The sequence below is a fragment of the Ahaetulla prasina genome, chromosome 2 (genome assembly GCF_028640845.1).
Source record: "Ahaetulla prasina isolate Xishuangbanna chromosome 2, ASM2864084v1, whole genome shotgun sequence".
NCBI classification, from domain to species: Eukaryota; Metazoa; Chordata; class Lepidosauria; order Squamata; family Colubridae; genus Ahaetulla; species Ahaetulla prasina.
In genome coordinates, this window is record NC_080540.1 from 109,118,081 (window position 1) to 109,135,867 (window position 17,787).

The 17,787-nt window shown below is 37.6% G+C and overlaps 1 protein-coding gene across 1 annotated transcript in view; it reads right to left on the bottom strand.

The window, feature by feature from the left end:
• Positions 1-7,506: 7,506 nt before the first annotated feature.
• The window catches only part of DOCK2 (dedicator of cytokinesis 2), a 366,602-nt gene continuing 356,321 nt past the window's right edge, over positions 7,507-17,787 (bottom strand). The window contains exons 52-53 of the mRNA XM_058167876.1: positions 11,507-11,630; positions 7,507-7,748 (exon numbers count right to left, since the gene is read on the bottom strand). Coding sequence (XP_058023859.1) covers positions 7,507-7,748; positions 11,507-11,630 — 366 coding nt within the window. The remainder of the gene's footprint in view (positions 7,749-11,506; positions 11,631-17,787) is intronic.

Genomic DNA, 17,787 nt, shown 5'->3' on the forward strand with positions numbered 1-17,787 from the left:
TGGAATAAATCATTAGAGCAGAGAACCGGTTGTTAAATTACTTGAATCCCAACACTGAATAGGTGGCATCAATAGATTATGACCACAAACAAATATTTGCTGTCAACACACACACACACATATATATACAATACAAAGTGCAAATCTAAGGCAAAAGAATTGTAAACGTTGTACCTTGATGAACGTATCTTTTCTTTTATGTACACTAAGAGCATATGCACCAAGACAAATTCCTTGTGTGTCCAATCACACTTGGCCAATAAAAAATTCAATTCTATTCTATTCTATTCTATTCTATTCTATTCTATTCTATTCTATTCTATTCTATTCTATTCTATTCTAAACATCATGTCCAGGGTTATATTATTTGGGTTACATTATTTTCTATGCACAGTGGAAGATCAATGCTTTCTCCAATGACCACTTCATGTCATTGATTCCCAGCGTATTGAGATTAAGAATTTGCCCACAGATTAATAAATCTTGGATACCAAAGTCACGTATTTAGGACTGTAACAGCATTAAGTCTTGATTGATAATACAAATGCTTTTATATACATTATCAACATTGTAAGCTAACTTCATTTCCAATTTAGAATATTTTTTTTTAAAAAATTGCCTATAATTATTTTCTTTCAAACAATGGAATTGATTCACAGCTCTGAGACATCAGGTTGCCGTTCACTTGTACACCTTCCATCTTCAGGTTGCTTGGTCTTGTACTATATAGAAGAGAAGGAAAGGATTGGATATTAAGATCTGGATTTCTCTGAGACCTTATTGTAAGCAATCTGTTCAGGACTGAGATTAAGATCCAACTCTTACTGTGAAGTAAGAACATTATATGAGGAAAAAAATATTGCTCAACCTTCTCACAATAGTTGGGTTTTGGAAGAAAAGGATTAGGAGAAGACATGATAACTGTCTTCCAGTACTTGAGGGGCTGTGACAGAGAAGAGGGGTTTGATTTATTCTCCAAAACACGAGAGGGCAGGACAGAAAGTAATGAATGGTTAACGAGAGATCCAACCAATAAGTATGGATAAATTTTCTGACAGTGAAAACAATTAATCAATGGAGTAGCTTGGGTGCCAGTTCTGGATGCTCCATCAATGGATGTTTTCGAAAACAGACTAGACAACCATTTGACTGGGATGGTATAAGGTCTCCTGTTTTGAGATGGGCATTAGACCAGAAGACCTTCCAGCTCTATGATTCTATGTTCTACAGTATGTTCCAAGTTCAGATAGTATTTGGAAAGCAATGAAGAAATTACAGACTTGGAAAGATACCTTTTAAAGCCGAGCAAGCATAATTAACAGAGAAATCCACTGAAGACTAGAGAAGAGGCTTTTCTTGGATAAAACAAGAATACTTTGATAATTTTAGAGACCTGGTAAAGATGGTCTCAGAGATGCATCTGAAATCCTCTGATATCCCACCAGGAATAGGAAGCTAAGAGGCTCTTTTGGTTACTCTGCTAATTTCCTCAAGATAGTTGAACAAATGTCAGAGTAAATCCCATTGGGTTTAGAGGCAATCAGCAGTTTCAATGGCTTCTTTTCTTGAAAGAGCTACATTATTGTAAAAAGCCTGAATGAACTCAAATTATACGTGCCTAATTAGGTGACTGATGTATTTAAAGTCTAGTTCTTCCTATTAAGAGGCGATAAAGAAGTGTTTTAAGAAGAGCAATTTGTTCATCCTCTTCCTGCAAGCTACAAGTCGTTCTCAACTTATAACAGTTCATTTAGTGACCGTTCAGAGTTACAACCTCACTGAAAAAAGTGAGTTATGACAGTTTTTCACACTTATGACTGTTGTAGCATCCCTTGGTCCCGTGATCAAAATTCAGATGCTTGGCAACTGACTCCTATTTATGACAGTTACAGTGTCCCGGAGTTGTGTGATCGCTTTTTGCAATCTTCTGTCAAGAAAAGTCAATGGGGAAGCCAGATTCCCTTAACAGCCATGTTATTAACTTAGCAGTTGCAATGATTCGCTTAAGAACTGTGGCAAGAAAGATCGTAAAATGGGGCAAAACTTATTTTACTTTAATGTCTTGCTTTTATCAAAAACGTTAAAACTGTAAAACACAGCTAAGAAGAGATAATAGATGAATGGAGTTTAATCATAAAAGAGTCACATCACTAATGCCTGATTTCTGGCATCCCCAGGCTAGATGTACACTCAGGTCTTAAGGGACCTTCAGAGAATTTATTTATTTTATTTTATTTTATTAGATTTTTATACCGCCCTTCTCCCAAAGGACTCAGGGAGGTGTACAGCCAAATAGTAAAAAACCCACAATCTACACATTAAAACAAAACTAAAACCAAGCATATTACAAAAATGGCCGAAGTTTAAAACAATTTAAGACCCTAAAATTCATAAATAGCCCCAATTAAAAATTTAATAAAACTTTTAAGCCAGTCCCACTTGAATAAATAGGTGCGTTTTCAGCTCACGGCGAAAAGTCCGAAGATCAGGCACTTGACGTAAACCAGGGGGAAGTTCGTTCCAAAGCGTAGGAGCTCCAACAGAGAAGGCCCTACCCCTGGGGGCCGCCAGCCGACATTGTTTGGTGGACGGCACCCTGAGAAGGCCCTCTGTGTGTGAGCGTACGGGTCGGTGGGAGACATAAGGTAACAGGATTAGGAGTTAGGAGCGATGATGCCAACTTAACCTCTGGGAGAAGGATATTCCATAATGCAGGCATGGCAGCCGAGAAGGCTCATTGCCAAATGTAGCTCCCTATATAATTGAACCCACAGCATTCCCTTCCTACTGGATTTGGAGACAGGAAGATGTAAGTAATGAATAGATACAGTTAAGTAATTTATTTCCTCTAATTAGTTATCAGGACTCTTACTTGGAATGCAGCATCTGGAGTGAGGAGCAGTAATATTTATTTCCCCAGCACAGCCAGAACAGAAGTGTTTCCCCAATGCAAAGTTAGATGACCTTCCTAAAAATATTTATTACTGCAACACCAATATAAAACAACATTTGCAAAATGCAAATTTAGAAAGAGGAACAATCTATCCCATCTCTGAGGGATAGTTCGGAAAATGTAAATCTAACCAGAGAAGCAGATAGGATATGCATGCTACATATTACATGAAAAACTATTATTTGGCTCTGTGACAGGGCTGTACATGACAAGTCTCAAAAATAATCTCAGGTTCTGGATTCTAGATGAACAGAACAATCCTATAAAAACAGGACAACATTTCCACCACAGCTTGGTCTAAAATTGTCTGTAAGAGTGACAAGGGAGAACTGAGAAATAGCTTTTTGCCTTTCAGGTTCCTGCTGGGATTAATTTATTCCCTATATCATACAATGGAAAAAATTCAAAGACTCAAGCAAGCATATATTTTCATTAAATTAGGTGCAATTTATTTTTGAATGAGCCCTTGAGAAATGAAAATGCAATGCTGATACACTGAAATTCTGTCTCTGGACAACTAACATAAAAATATTTTTTGGTAGTTAATGTTCAATCTGTATGTTTTTAACAAATCAATATGCTGAAAGATATATTAGGTGTCAAGGTGTCCTGAATCATCTTTGGTTAAGTTAATATGATGGCATTAAATAAATGCCTCAACTGTGCCAATCAATCAGCTGACAGTGCTTGTTACCATATTATATCATTGATACCTTAATTGCAACAATCTATTGGGAGTGCTTTAAAATGATAATGTAATCCTCATCTATGAAAACAAAGAACTACAGTCTATTTAAATATAATGTGACACTCTATAGCCAAAAATCATCCAGCATTTTGATCAGAGGGCATGGACTAAGAAGCATATTTTGTACTAAACATTTATGTAAACCCATTGCTATCTAATAGAAAATAAAATAATTAAATAATATATATATATATCCAATGCCAGGAATTACAGATAGTCCTTGATTTACAATAGTTCATTTTGTGATAGTTTGAAGTTACTGAAAAAAGTAACTTATGACCATTTTTCACACTTGTGACCATTGCAGCATCTCCAGGATTATATGATCAAAATACAAATGCTTGGCAACTGACTCATATTTATAACAGTTGCAGTGTCCGGGGGTCATGTGGTCACTTTTTGTGAACTTCTGACAAACAAAGTAAATGGGGAACCCAGATTCACTTAACAACCATATTACTAACTTGACAACTGCAGTGTTCACTGTTGTAAGAAAGATCATAAAAGGGGACAAAATTCATTTAACTGTCTTGCTTAGCAACATTTTGGGGTCAACTGTAGTCACAAGTCTAAGTCATAAGTCTGTAGTCGTAAGTTGTAAGTTGACTTGTATTACAGTCTAGATTTTGAAAGATCTAATTTTTATCATTTTAAGTAAATTCAATACTGTAGGCCAACATGAAAGGTGCAGGTTGCTTATAAATGTAAGTTTGAAAGCCTAAAATTTGAACAGACACACTGACACTTACTTTTGTTTTGAAGAGCTGGTTCATTTTCTTCTTTTTTAGAGTTTTCTTTTCATTTTCCAAGATAGGTGGAATGCTTGCCTGACTGATTCTCTGTGACACATTTGTTTCTTCCAGTGTTGGACAGCATACGGATAAAGTTAAATGGAATCCATCAGTAAATTGCAAAATAAGATAGATGATTGATTGACAGACAGACAGACAGACAGAAAGAAAGACAGATAGATATGCATGCTACATATTACATGAAAAACTATTATTTGGCTCTGTGACAGGGCTGTACATGACAAGTCTCAAAAATAATCTCAGGTTCTGGATTCTAGATGAACAGAACAATCCTATAAAAACAGGACAACATTTCCACCACAGCTTGGTCTAAAATTGTCTGTAAGAGTGACAAGGGAGAACTGAGAAATAGCTTTTTGCCTTTCAGGTTCCTGCTGGGATTAATTTATTCCCTATATCATACAATGGAAAAAATTCAAAGACTCAAGCAAGCATATATTTTCATTAAATTAGGTGCAATTTATTTTTGAATGAGCCCTTGAGAAATGAAAATGCAATGCTGATACACTGAAATTCTGTCTCTGGACAACTAACATAAAAATATTTTTTGGTAGTTAATGTTCAATCTGTATGTTTTTAACAAATCAATATGCTGAAAGATATATTAGGTGTCAAGGTGTCCTGAATCATCTCTGGTTGTGTGTGTGTGGTGTGGGTATTATAAATAAGACTAAAGATTAAATTTTCATAGAAATGGTTAACTCTGACTAGAATGTACTAATCTATGTCAATATTCACATGATAGAATATCCTTCAAAGATATCCCTCACAGAAGACTGAGTCATGAAGAGAAATGTTCTCCTACTTTAACATTGTCCCTGACATCTTTAAGTCAGTGACAAAAATAATAGATTTAATATATAAAGTTAGAGCCATTCTGAGGTAATTTATAAGATATTATTTCATCATTTTGCTAACCCCCAACTCCTTCAGCATTAGAAAGTGAGCATCCATTTCCACTGATGGAGCCATCATCTTTGCTATCTTTTTATGTTATGTAAAATAAGACTGCAGTGTTTCCATTTTTGTACCAGCATGTAGAAGCAATAGCAATAGCGCTTAAATTTCTATACCGCTTCACAGTGCTTTACAGCCCTCTCTAAGACGTTTATAGAGTCAGCATATTGTCCCCAACAATCTGGGTCTTTAATTTACCCACCTCGGAGGATGGAAGGCTAAGTCAACCTTGAGCCTGTGAGATTCAACCTGCCAAACTGCTATCAGCCGGTGATCAGCAGAAGTAGCCTGTAGTACTGCACTCTAACCACTGCACCACCGCAGCTCTATTGCAGTTCCTATGTCTGGCCTTGAAGAAAATCATTTTTTCAAGCTACATTAAGATATAGGAACTCTTTCCTATAGCCATGGTAATGCAGCAGTTAGAATGCAGTACTTAAAGCTACTTGACTGTTGACTGCCAACTGCCTGCAGTTTGGCAGTTTGAGGCCCACTGGCTCAAGGTTGACTCATCCTGTCATCCTTCCGAGGTTGATAAAATGAGGACTCAGATTGTTAGGGGCAATATGCTGACTTGTATTACAGTCTAGATTTTGAAAGATCTAATTTTATCATTTTAAGTAAATTCAATACTGTAGGCCAACATGAAAGGTGCAGGTTGCTTATAAATGTAAATATATATATATATATATATATATATATATATATATCTCCAATGCCAGGAATTACAGATAGTCCTTGATTTACAATAGTTCATTTTGTGATAGTTCGAAGTTACTGAAAAAAGTAACTTATGACCACTTTTCACACTTGTGACCATTGCAGCATCTCCAGGATTATATGATCAAAATACAAATGCTTGGCAACTGACTCATGTTTATAACAGTTGCAGTGTCCGGGGGTCATGTGGTCACTTTTTGTGAACTTCTGACAAGCAAAGTAAATGGGGAACCCAGATTCACTTAACAACCATATTACTAACTTGACAACTGCAGTGTTCACTGTTGTAAGAAAGATCATAAAAGGGGACAAAATTCATTTAACTGTCTTGCTTAGCAACATTTTGGGGTCAACTGTAGTCACAAGTCTAAGTCTGTAGTCGTAAGTTGTAAGTTGACTTGTATTACAGTCTAGATTTTGAAAGATCTAATTTTTATCATTTTAAGTAAATTCAATACTGTAGGCCAACATGAAAGGTGCAGGTTGCTTATAAATGTAAGTTTGAAAGCCTAAAATTTGAACAGACACACTGACACTTACTTTTGTTTTGAAGAGCTGGTTCATTTTCTTCTTTTTTAGAGTTTTCTTTTCATTTTCCAAGATAGGTGGAATGCTTGCCTGACTGATTCTCTGTGACACATTTGTTTCTTCCAGTGTTGGACAGCATACGGATAAAGTTAAATGGAATCCATCAGTAAATTGCAAAATAAGATAGATGATAGATAGATATGATATAGATTTACATCATCAGTTTCTCTCTCTCCCTCTCTGGTTGTGTGTGTGTGGTGTGGGTATTATAAATAAGACTAAAGATTAAATTTTCATAGAAATGGTTAACTCTGACTAGAATGTACTAATCTATGTCAATATTCACATGATAGAATATCCTTCAAAGATATCCCTCACAGAAGACTGAGTCATGAAGAGAAATGTTCTCCTACTTTAACATTGTCCCTGACATCTTTAAGTCAGTGACAAAAATAATAGATTTAATATATAAAGTTAGAGCCATTCTGAGATAATTTATAAGATATTATTTCATCATTTTGCTAACCCCCAACTCCTTCAGCATTAGAAAGTGAGCATCCATTTCCACTGATGAAACCATCATCTTTGCTATCTTTTTATGTTATGTAAAATAAGACTGCAGTGTTCACTGTTGTAAGAAAGATCATAAAAGGGGACAAAATTCATTTAACTGTCTTGCTTAGCAACATTTTGGGGTCAACTGTAGTCACAAGTCTAAGTCTGTAGTCGTAAGTTGTAAGTTGACTTGTATTACAGTCTAGATTTTGAAAGATCTAATTTTTATCATTTTAAGTAAATTCAATACTGTAGGCCAACATGAAAGGTGCAGGTTGCTTATAAATGTAAGTTTGAAAGCCTAAAATTTGAACAGACACACTGACACTTACTTTTGTTTTGAAGAGCTGGTTCATTTTCTTCTTTTTTAGAGTTTTCTTTTCATTTTCCAAGATAGGTGGAATGCTTGCCTGACTGATTCTCTGTGACACATTTGTTTCTTCCAGTGTTGGACAGCATACGGATAAAGTTAAAGCTTTAAAACAGTGCAATATACATAGTCAAAATAAAGTTGCGAAATGGAATCCATCAGTAAATTGCAAAAATAAGATAGATGATAGATAGATAGATAGATAGATAGATAGATAGATAGATAGATATGATATAGATTTACATCATCAGTTTCTCTCTCTCCTTGGCTGGGGTGTGTCCTGTGTTGGTGGGGGCTTGGTTGTGCTCAGTCTAGTCTGTGCTGCAGGGGATTTGAGCTGGTGAGCTGCATAGCTGTTGTTTGGCTTTGTGGTCGTGCTACATCTTCATAGTGGGTGTCAGTCTGCTGCATGTATGGATTGGAGGGTTTGAAATGGCTAATGTTGCAGCTGCGGTCTGGCTTCTGGTCCTTGGTCGTGCTTCATGATCAGTGTGGGTTTGGGTCTGCTTTCTGGGTGGATGTGTGGTGGTGACATCCTGTGTGGACCTCGTGAGTGTGGGTCTGGTGTCATTCCTCGTGTTAGGGACTCGTTTGTCAATAAGGCGGGTTTCCAAATGGCTGGTAGGCGGAGGTGTCATCTCGTTTGTTCATGCTGTGTGGGCGTTTTCTATCTCAATGGCTTCTCTGATTATTCTGTTGTTAAAGTGTTCAGTTTTGGCGATAGTTCTGGTCTTTTTAAAGTCAATATCATGTCCTGTGACTTTAAAGTGTTGGACCAGGGAAGAAGTTAGTTCCTCTTTTTGAATGAGTTCTTGTGTTCTTCAATCGTGCACTTATTCTTCTGTTGGTTTGTCCAATGTATGTGGTGGGGCAGGCGGTGCATGGGATTTCATATACTCCTTGATTTTCTAACTCAATTTTGTCTTTGGGGTTTCTTAGGATGGTGGATATTTTTCTGTTTGTGCAGAATGCTGTCTTGATGTTGTGTTTGTGGAGGATCTTGCTGATTCTGTCTGTGGTGCCTTTTATATATGGGAGGAGGGCTGTGCCGTGTTCTTGTTCTCTGTCTTGGATTTTAGTGGGGGGTTCTTTTTGGATTAGCTTGGTAATCTTATTTCTTTGGAATCCATTGGATGTTAGTACGTTAGTGAGAGTGTCTAGTTCGGGTTTTAGGTGTTGTTCATCAGCTAAGCATTTTGTTCTGGAGATGAGTGTCTTGGCTACGGAGTTGATCTGTGCTGGGTGGTGGTGTGAGAGTGCGTGCAGATAGCGGTTTGTGTGTGTTTTCTTCTGGTAGATGGTGTGTCCTAGGGAGCCATTGGGTTTTCTGTAGACTAAGATATCCAGGAAGGGAAGTTGGTTATTAACTTCTGTTTCCATGGTGAACTGTATTTTGGGGTGTAGGCTATTGAGGTGTGTGAGGAAGTTGTCAAGTTTTTCTTTCCCGTGTGGCCAGATTATGAAGGTGTCGCTCATATCTGAGCCAGAGTTTGGGTTGTGATCAGATTTTTCTAGAGCTTGGGTTTCAAAGTGTTCCATGTAGAGATTGGCAATGACAGGTGAGAGGGTGATCCCATGGGTGCTCCTTCTACTTGTTTGTATTTTGTCCATTATAGATGAAGTATGTGTTGGATAGGCAGTGGTTGGTCAGATCTAGGATGTGCTTGGGGGTTATATTTGTTTTCTGAGGGATGTCCAGATGTTCAGAAAGGTTGGTATCACTCATAAATTCATATTTTCTTGACAGCTGCACAGTCATAACAACAACAAAAAGCCAAAGAGTAAACTCAAGAAAGTAAATTGTTTGGTTTTAATTGGTTACTTTTTAATATATAAGATAAAATAGTTACAATCTGATTGGTCCCCGCAGTAATATTTTTTTCCAATTGTATGAAGGGACTGTTACTGAACTGGAGGTTATCCGAAAGAAACTGTTCATGGATAACACAGGAAAGTCAGTAATGGATTAATTAAACATAAGTCACTGTCAGTTATTGACCTAAGGATGCCATTTTGGCTTAAATTCAACTGGAATTATTCTGTTAAACATGAATAGAATTTGAATTGTGCCCTAAGAGTATAATCAGTTTGGAACTTCCGCTCATCTTTTTTTAATGCTAATAAAACTTGCTCAAAGGTACAGAGGAAAAAGAGGAAAGAAAATATAATCTATACTAGATAGAAATAATTTGGAGTTGTCTAGTTGTTTTGGACTAATTATCACACTCGCTGCCACTTGCTGCATTTGCTAGAGATCATGGAAATTGAAGTCCAAAATATCTTCATAGGGGTAGTACCAGAATGCCTATGTCCCTTCCTCTTCTCTCTCTCACACACACAGAGGAAGGGAGGGAGGAGGGAGAGAGAATTTCAGAAGTATCTGTTATGGATTTTCCTATGTACATTTAGCCAGACTGTGGTAGGTACTGTAACCAGGCTTATTGTTGTTTTTTAAAAATAGACATGGATAAGATCATGGTATGAAAACGTTTCAGAATGAATTCAATCTTGCTGCTTGAATATAAAAATATATTATGAGATATGATCATATTAGAAACTGACAGTTTACAGGTAATCCTCGATTTACAACCACAATTGAGCCCAAAATCTCTGTTGCTAAATGAGGCATTTGTTAAGTGAGTTTTGCCCCACTTTATGACCTTTCTTGCCACAGTTCTTAAGTGAATCATTGCAACTGCTAATTTAGTAACACGGTTGTTAAAAAGGGATTGCATGACCCTGGGACACTGCAATGGTCATAAATATACTTGATATGTTTTTATATCAGAGAGTTGATTTTTCTATTTTTTTCCAATTGTATGAAGGGACTGTTACTGAACTGGAGGTTATCCGAAAGAAACTGTTCATGGATAACACAGGAAAGTCAGTAATGGATTAATTAAACATAAGTCACTGTCAGTTATTGACCTAAGGATGCCATTTTGGCTTAAATTCAACTGGAATTATTCTGTTAAACGTGAATAGAATTTGAATTGTGCCCTAAGAGTATAATCAGTTTGGAACTTCGCTCATCTTTTTAATGCTAATAAAACTTGCTCAAAGGTACAGAGGAAAAGAGGAAAGAAAATATAATCTATACTAGATAGAAATAATTTGGAGTTGTCTAGTTGTTTTGGACTAATTATCACACTCGCTGCCACTTGCTGCATTTGCTAGAGACTGCAAAGTTGAATCCTTTGGAAAGGACATCGGTTTCAGCTTTGGTGAGGATCCTATCTGAGATGTTATGCACTGTTTGTTTCATGTGTTGCTGTGAGGGTGGAGGGTTTGTTTTCTGAGGGATGTCCAGATATAATGCATATTTTGCTACAATTCTTCTAAAGGATTTGTGATTTAACCTGATCTTCATGTACTTTTTGGCAGCAGAGAAAATTGGATGAAACTTCTTTACTGAACTGATGTGGGGTTTTTTCCCCCTCCCTTTAATGGCATTGCATTTTAATACTTTATAAGATCAGGGTCTACTCTATTTCTATGTTAGACTTGGCTAGTGTAAACAATATTAAATGATTTTTAAAAAATAGATAGGGTAATGGTTTCTGATAGATAGCTGATGTCCAGATATAATGCATATTTTGCTACAATTCTTCTAAAGGATTTGTGATTTAACCTGATCTTCATGTACTTTTTGGCAGCAGAGAAAATTGGATGAAACTTCTTTTCTGAACTGATGTGGGGTTTTTTCCCCCTCCCTTTAATGACATTGCATTTTAATACTTTATTAGATCAGGGTCTACTCTATTTCTATGTTAGACTTGGCTAGGTGTAAACAATATTAAATGATTTTAAAAAATTAATGATAGTGTAAAACTGCAGAGCTTTCACTTTCTTAATTAACTTACCTGGTATGGTTGGCATAGAACGGCTGGCAAAACTCATTTGCTTGAGAAGAACAGATGTTTTCTGAGGGATGTCCAGATGTTCAGAAAGGTTGGTATCACTCATAAATTCATATTTTCTTGACAGCTGCACAGTCATAACAACAACAGCAGCAACAACAAAAAGCCAAAGAGTAAACTCAAGAAAGTAAATTGTTTGGTTTTAATTGGTTACTTTTTAATATATCAGATAAAATAGTTACAATCTGATTGGTCCCCGCAGTAATATTTTTTTCCAATTGTATGAAGGGACTGTTACTGAACTGGAGGTTATCCGAAAGAAACTGTTCATGGATAACACAGGAAAGTCAGTAATGGATTAATTAAACATAAGTCACTGTCAGTTATTGACCTAAGGATGCCATTTTGGCTTAAATTCAACTGGAATTATTCTGTTAAACGTGAATAGAATTTGAATTGTGCCCTAAGAGTATAATCAGTTTGGAACTTCCGCTCATCTTTTTTTAATGCTAATAAAACTTGCTCAAAGGTACAGAGGAAAAAGAGGAAAGAAAATATAATCTATACTAGATAGAAATAATTTGGAGTTGTCTAGTTGTTTTGGACTAATTATCACACTCGCTGCCACTTGCTGCATTTGCTAGAGATCATGGAAATTGAAGTCCAAAATATCTTCATAGGGGTAGTACCAGAATGCCTATGTCCCTTCCTCTTCTCTCTCTCTCTGCGCACAAATTAACTCTAGCAATTTTAATACTTTATAAGATCAGGGTCTACTCTATTTCTATGTTAGACTTGGCTAGGTGTAAACAATATTAAATGATTTTTTAAAAAATAGACATGGATAAGATCATGGTATGAAAACGTTTCAGAATGAATTCAATCTTGCTGCTTGAATATAAAAATATATTATGAGATATGATCATATTAGAAACTGACAGTTTACAGGTAATCAAAGAAATATACTTTTTTGACTGTTATTAGGCAGCAAATAAATCTAACAAATAATAATATTAGGAAAGTATATTTCTCTTTCTCTCTCTCACACACACAGAGGAAGGGAGCGAGAGGGAGGGAGGGGGAGAGAGAGAATTTCAGAAGTATCTGTTATGGATTTTCCTATGTACATTTAGCCAGACTGTGGTAGGTACTGTAACCAGGCTTATTGTTTTTTTTTTTTTAAAAAAGAGTACAGATTCTAAAATGAAATATAACAGTTATTCTAAATACCCTTCCATTGTGACAATAAGTGAAAAGTGTGGAGGGCAGTTATGGAAGATGTATGCATGATATGTTTTTTATATCAGAGAGTTGATTTTTCTATTTTTTTTCCAATTCTAAATTTCCTATTTTAATGAAGAAGTGGCATAGGGGCCCATGTTTAATTCTTTTCAAAATCTTCAGGACAGCATATACTGATTATTAACAATTTATGCCACCATATTTTTTTTAAAAAAAACACCCCTAAATTCTAATCCTAGAATTTAAAATAGCATACAATTTTGAATGCTTTGCTTTTATATTTTGGGCAACCATTAAAGAGATTCAATTTACTCCTGGGCTTAAAAAAATAGATAGGGTAATGGTTTCTGATAGATAGCTGATGTCCAGATATAATGCATATTTTGCTACAATTCTTCTAAAGGATTTGTGATTTAACCTGATCTTCATGTACTTTTTGGCAGCAGAGAAAATTGGATGAAACTTCTTTACTGAACTGATGTGGGGTTTTTTCCCCCTCCCTTTAATGACATTGCATTTTTAATACTCAGAAGCCATTTTCCCTCCTAGGTTTGTCATAAAATTTTGCAGTGCAAGTTACATAAATTCAGGCTGATGATATATTAGCGTGATCAAACTGCTCAGATGATAAATGGCACACAAAAAAGATGCCAGTGAGGTATCTCTTTGCTCTGTTTATGGCATAGTTTGCAAAGTTGTGGTATCGTAACAAGATATTTTGTTTCTCTAACAAAGTGAGCATTTATTTATCTTGAAGGAACCTCAGCTGGAACTGGAGGCCATAGATGTACAGCCAGCTGCTCCCCTCCAGATTGCTTAAGCAATCTCCCACCCAGCATCTGCCCTTGTATCAGGCAGCAGTTTAACCCAGAGAATGTCAACTACAATTAAAACAGAGTGATGCAGCTTCACAACATGTTAGATTGTCACCTGACCAAATTGGCTATTGTGTCTTGAAAGAATACAAGATATATATTTTTTTAAAAAAAGAGTACAGATTCTAAAATGAAATATAACAGTTATTCTAAATATCCTTCCATTGTGACAATAAGTGAAAAGTGTGGAGGGCAGTTATGGAAGATGTATGCATAAATATACTTGATATGTTTTTTATATCAGAGAGTTGATTTTTCTATTTTTTTTTAAAAACACCCTAAATTCTAATCCTAGAATTTAAAATAGCATACAATTTTGAATGCTTTGCTTTTATATTTTGGGCAACCATTAAAGAGATTCAATTTACTCCTGGGCTTAAAAAATAGACATGGATAAGATACATCTTCATAGTGGGTGTCAGTCTGCTGCATGAATGGATTGGAGGGTTTGAAATGGCTAATGTTGCAGCTGCGGTCTGGCTTCTGGTCCTTGGTCGTGCTTCATGATCAGTGTGGGTTTGGGTCTGCTTTCTGGGTGGATGTGCGGTGGTGACATCCTGTGTGGACCTTGTGAGTGTGGCTCTGGTGTCATTCCTCGTGTTAGGGACTCGTTTGTCAATAAGGCGGGTTTCAAATGGCTGGTAGGAGGTGTCATCTCGTTTGTTCATGCTGTGTGCGTTTTCTATCTCAATGGCTTCTCTGATTATTCTGTTGTTAAAGTGTTCAGTTTTGGCGATAGTTCTGGTCTTTTAAAGTCAATTAAAATAAAACTGAACAGAATGAAAAAGCTTCAACCAAAAACTGTCTACTATTGACCTCACCCCATTTCTAAGAGGTCTGTAAGGCGTGCATAAGAGCACAAGCATGCCTATTGTTCCTGTCCTAATGTTAGCTTTCATTATATCCAATTAATATAGTTATTACATACTTATGCTCATATAGGGCCATAATAGCTCAGGCTGGTAAGAAGCCTGTTATTAGAACAAAGTAGCCTGCAATTACTGCAGGTTCAAGCCCGGCCCGAGGTTGACTCAGCCTTCCATCCTTTATAAGGCAGGTAAAATGAGGACCCAGATTGTTGGGGGGGGCAATAAGTTGACTTTGTAAATATACAAATAGAATGAGACTATTGCCTTATACATTGTAAGCCGCCCTGAGTCTATGTGTGTTTTCTGAGGTTTCGCTGTTTGTATGTAGGGCTTTGGTTATTCGGGTTTTCTCCGTGTAAAATTGGAAGTGTCTTGGCGGCGTTTGACGAAGTCTCATTCGTCATCTTCAGGCTTCAACCGTGCTTCTGGGAGCAATGTGTGATCAGCTGTTTCTTCCTTTTAACTGCTAGTGGGGTTTGAACTGATTGGGTGGGAGCTTGGCTGTGCTCTGATTGGATGGGGTTTTCTGTGCTCTGATTGGATGGGGTTTTCTGTGCTCTGATTGGATGGGGTTTTCTGTGCTCTGATTGGATGGGGTTTTCTGTGCTCTGATTGGATGGGGTTTTCTGTGCTCTGATTGGATGGGGTTTTCTGTGCTCTGATTGGATGGGGTTTTCTGTGCTCTGATTGGATGGGGTTTTCTGTGCTCTGATTGGATGGGGTTTTCTGTGCTCTGATTGGATGGGGTTTTCTGTGCTCTGATTGGATGGGGTTTTCTGTGCTCTGATTGGATGGGGTTTTCTGTGCTCTGATTGGATGGGGTTTTCTGTGCTCTGATTGGATGGGGTTTTCTGTGCTCTGATTGGATGGGGTTTTCTGTGCTCTGATTGGATGGGGTTTTCTGTGCTCTGATTGGATGGGGTTTTCTGTGCTCTGATTGGATGGGGTTTTCTGTGCTCTGATTGGATGGGGTTTTCTGTGCTCTGATTGGATGGGGTTTTCTGTGCTCTGATTGGATGGGGTTTTCTGTGCTCTGATTGGATGGGGTTTTCTGTGCTCTGATTGGATGGGGTTTTCTGTGCTCTGATTGGATCTGCACCAGCAAGCCACCCAAAAGCAACTTACCCAAAGAGGAACAGACAGCACTACTTAACCTGAAAAGATACCAGCATAATAATCCTACCAGCAGACAAGGGCAACGCCACGGTGGTTATGAACACATCTGACTACCAAACCAAATTAACCAACCTACTCCAAGACCCTGCATACAAGCCCCTAAACACAGACCCCACCACCTACCTAGAAAACCACTAGATCCAAAATAAAAGCCTCCCCATCAGCGAAGAAATCCAACAAAGAATCATTCCCAGAGAGAAATCATCCAGATGCCCTAAGCTCTATGGCCTCCCAAGATACACAAAGAAGGAACCCCCACTCAGACCCATAGTCAGCTCCATAGGCTCACCTCTACAAAACCTAGCCAAATTTCTCGCCAAACAACTACAGCCCTATGCAGAATCCATCACCTCACACGTAAAAACTCATTCCAGTTCATAGAGATCATAAAGAAACAAAGGAAAATTAATACTGATTGATTGATTGATTGATTGATTGATTGATTGATTTAATCAAAGTTGTATGCCACCCATCTGGCCAAATGTGATGCTAGGTAGCTTACAGACATTGACTACAATAAACAGAGGTTCCCAAGCCCTGGGCCTCGGACTGGCACCAGGCTGCAGCTAGCCAGGATCTGGTCAGGCAAGTGACCAAAGCCCCATTTGTGCATGTTCGGGATCCAGACAGGGTACAAAACCATGGCCCTCCCTGTCCATGGGAAAAAGACCACCCTCCTCAGTCCCTGGCACCCAAAAGGTCAGGGGGCTGCTGCTATAAAACATTAACACAATAAATAAGGAACTTAAGTTTAAAAGTCAATTAAAATAAAACTGAACAGAATGAAAAAGCTTCAACCAAAAACTGTCTACTATTGACCTCACCCCATTTCTAAGAGGTCTGTAAGGGACGTGCATAAGAGCACAAGCATGCCTATTGTTCCTGTCCTAATGTTAGCTTTCATTATATCCAATTAATATAGTTATTACATACTTATGCTCATATAGGGCCATAATAGCTCAGGCTGGTAAGAAGCCTGTTATTAGAACAAAGTAGCCTGCAATTACTGCAGGTTCAAGCCCGGCCCGAGGTTGACTCAGCCTTCCATCCTTTATAAGGCAGGTAAAATGAGGACCCAGATTGTTGGGGGGGGCAATAAGTTGACTTTGTAAATATACAAATAGAATGAGACTATTGCCTTATACATTGTAAGCCGCCCTGAGTCTATGTGTGTTTTCTTCTGGCACAGATTCGGTTGCCTTGGGTGACGTGACTTCGAGTTCAAAGCTGCCGATGTAAATGGAAACAAATTAATTAACTTAATTAATCTGCCCACAGCACTGCTGTTCCCTTGCAGAGATTCTTTGCAATATGGCAAATCCAATGACATAAGGCACTTCCAGAGGGAAAGCCGGAATTGGAAGTCCTAGCAGTTGAAAACTACTAGTTAGGGAAAACCTTACAGCTACCAAGTCTTTTCTTTTTAGTACTGGAATTCATTCCTCAGTCAGGAAAGAGGTAAAAACAAGAATTGACAACCAAAGGAGGTAAGTGACCTAAGAGTTCATTTGAGGACACATTTATAATAGGCTTGGAATGGAAGAAATAAGAAAACAAAGGAAAATTAATACTGATTGATTGATTGATTTAATCAAAGTTGTATGCCACCCATCTGGCCAAATGTGACGCTAGGTAGCTTACAGACATTGACTACAATGTACTATAAAACAGAGGTTCCCAAGCCCTGGGCCTCGGACTGGCACCAGGCTGCAGCTAGCCAGGATCTGGGTCAGGCAAGTGACCAAAGCCCCATTTGTGCATGTTCGGGATCCAGACAGGGTACAAAACCATGGCCCTCCCTGTCCATGGGAAAAAGACCACCCTCCTCAGTCCCTGGCACCCAAAAGGTCAGGGGGCTGCTGCTATAAAACATTAACACAATAAATAAGGAACTTAAGTTTAAAAGTCAATTAAAATAAAACTGAACAGAATGAAAAAGCTTCAACCAAAAACTGTCTACTATTGACCTCACCCCATTTCTAAGAGGTCTGTAAGGGACGTGCATAAGAGCACAAGCATGCCTATTGTTCCTGTCCTAATGTTAGCTTTCATTATATCCAATTAATATAGTTATTACATACTTATGCTCATATAGGGCCATAATAGCTCAGGCTGGTAAGAA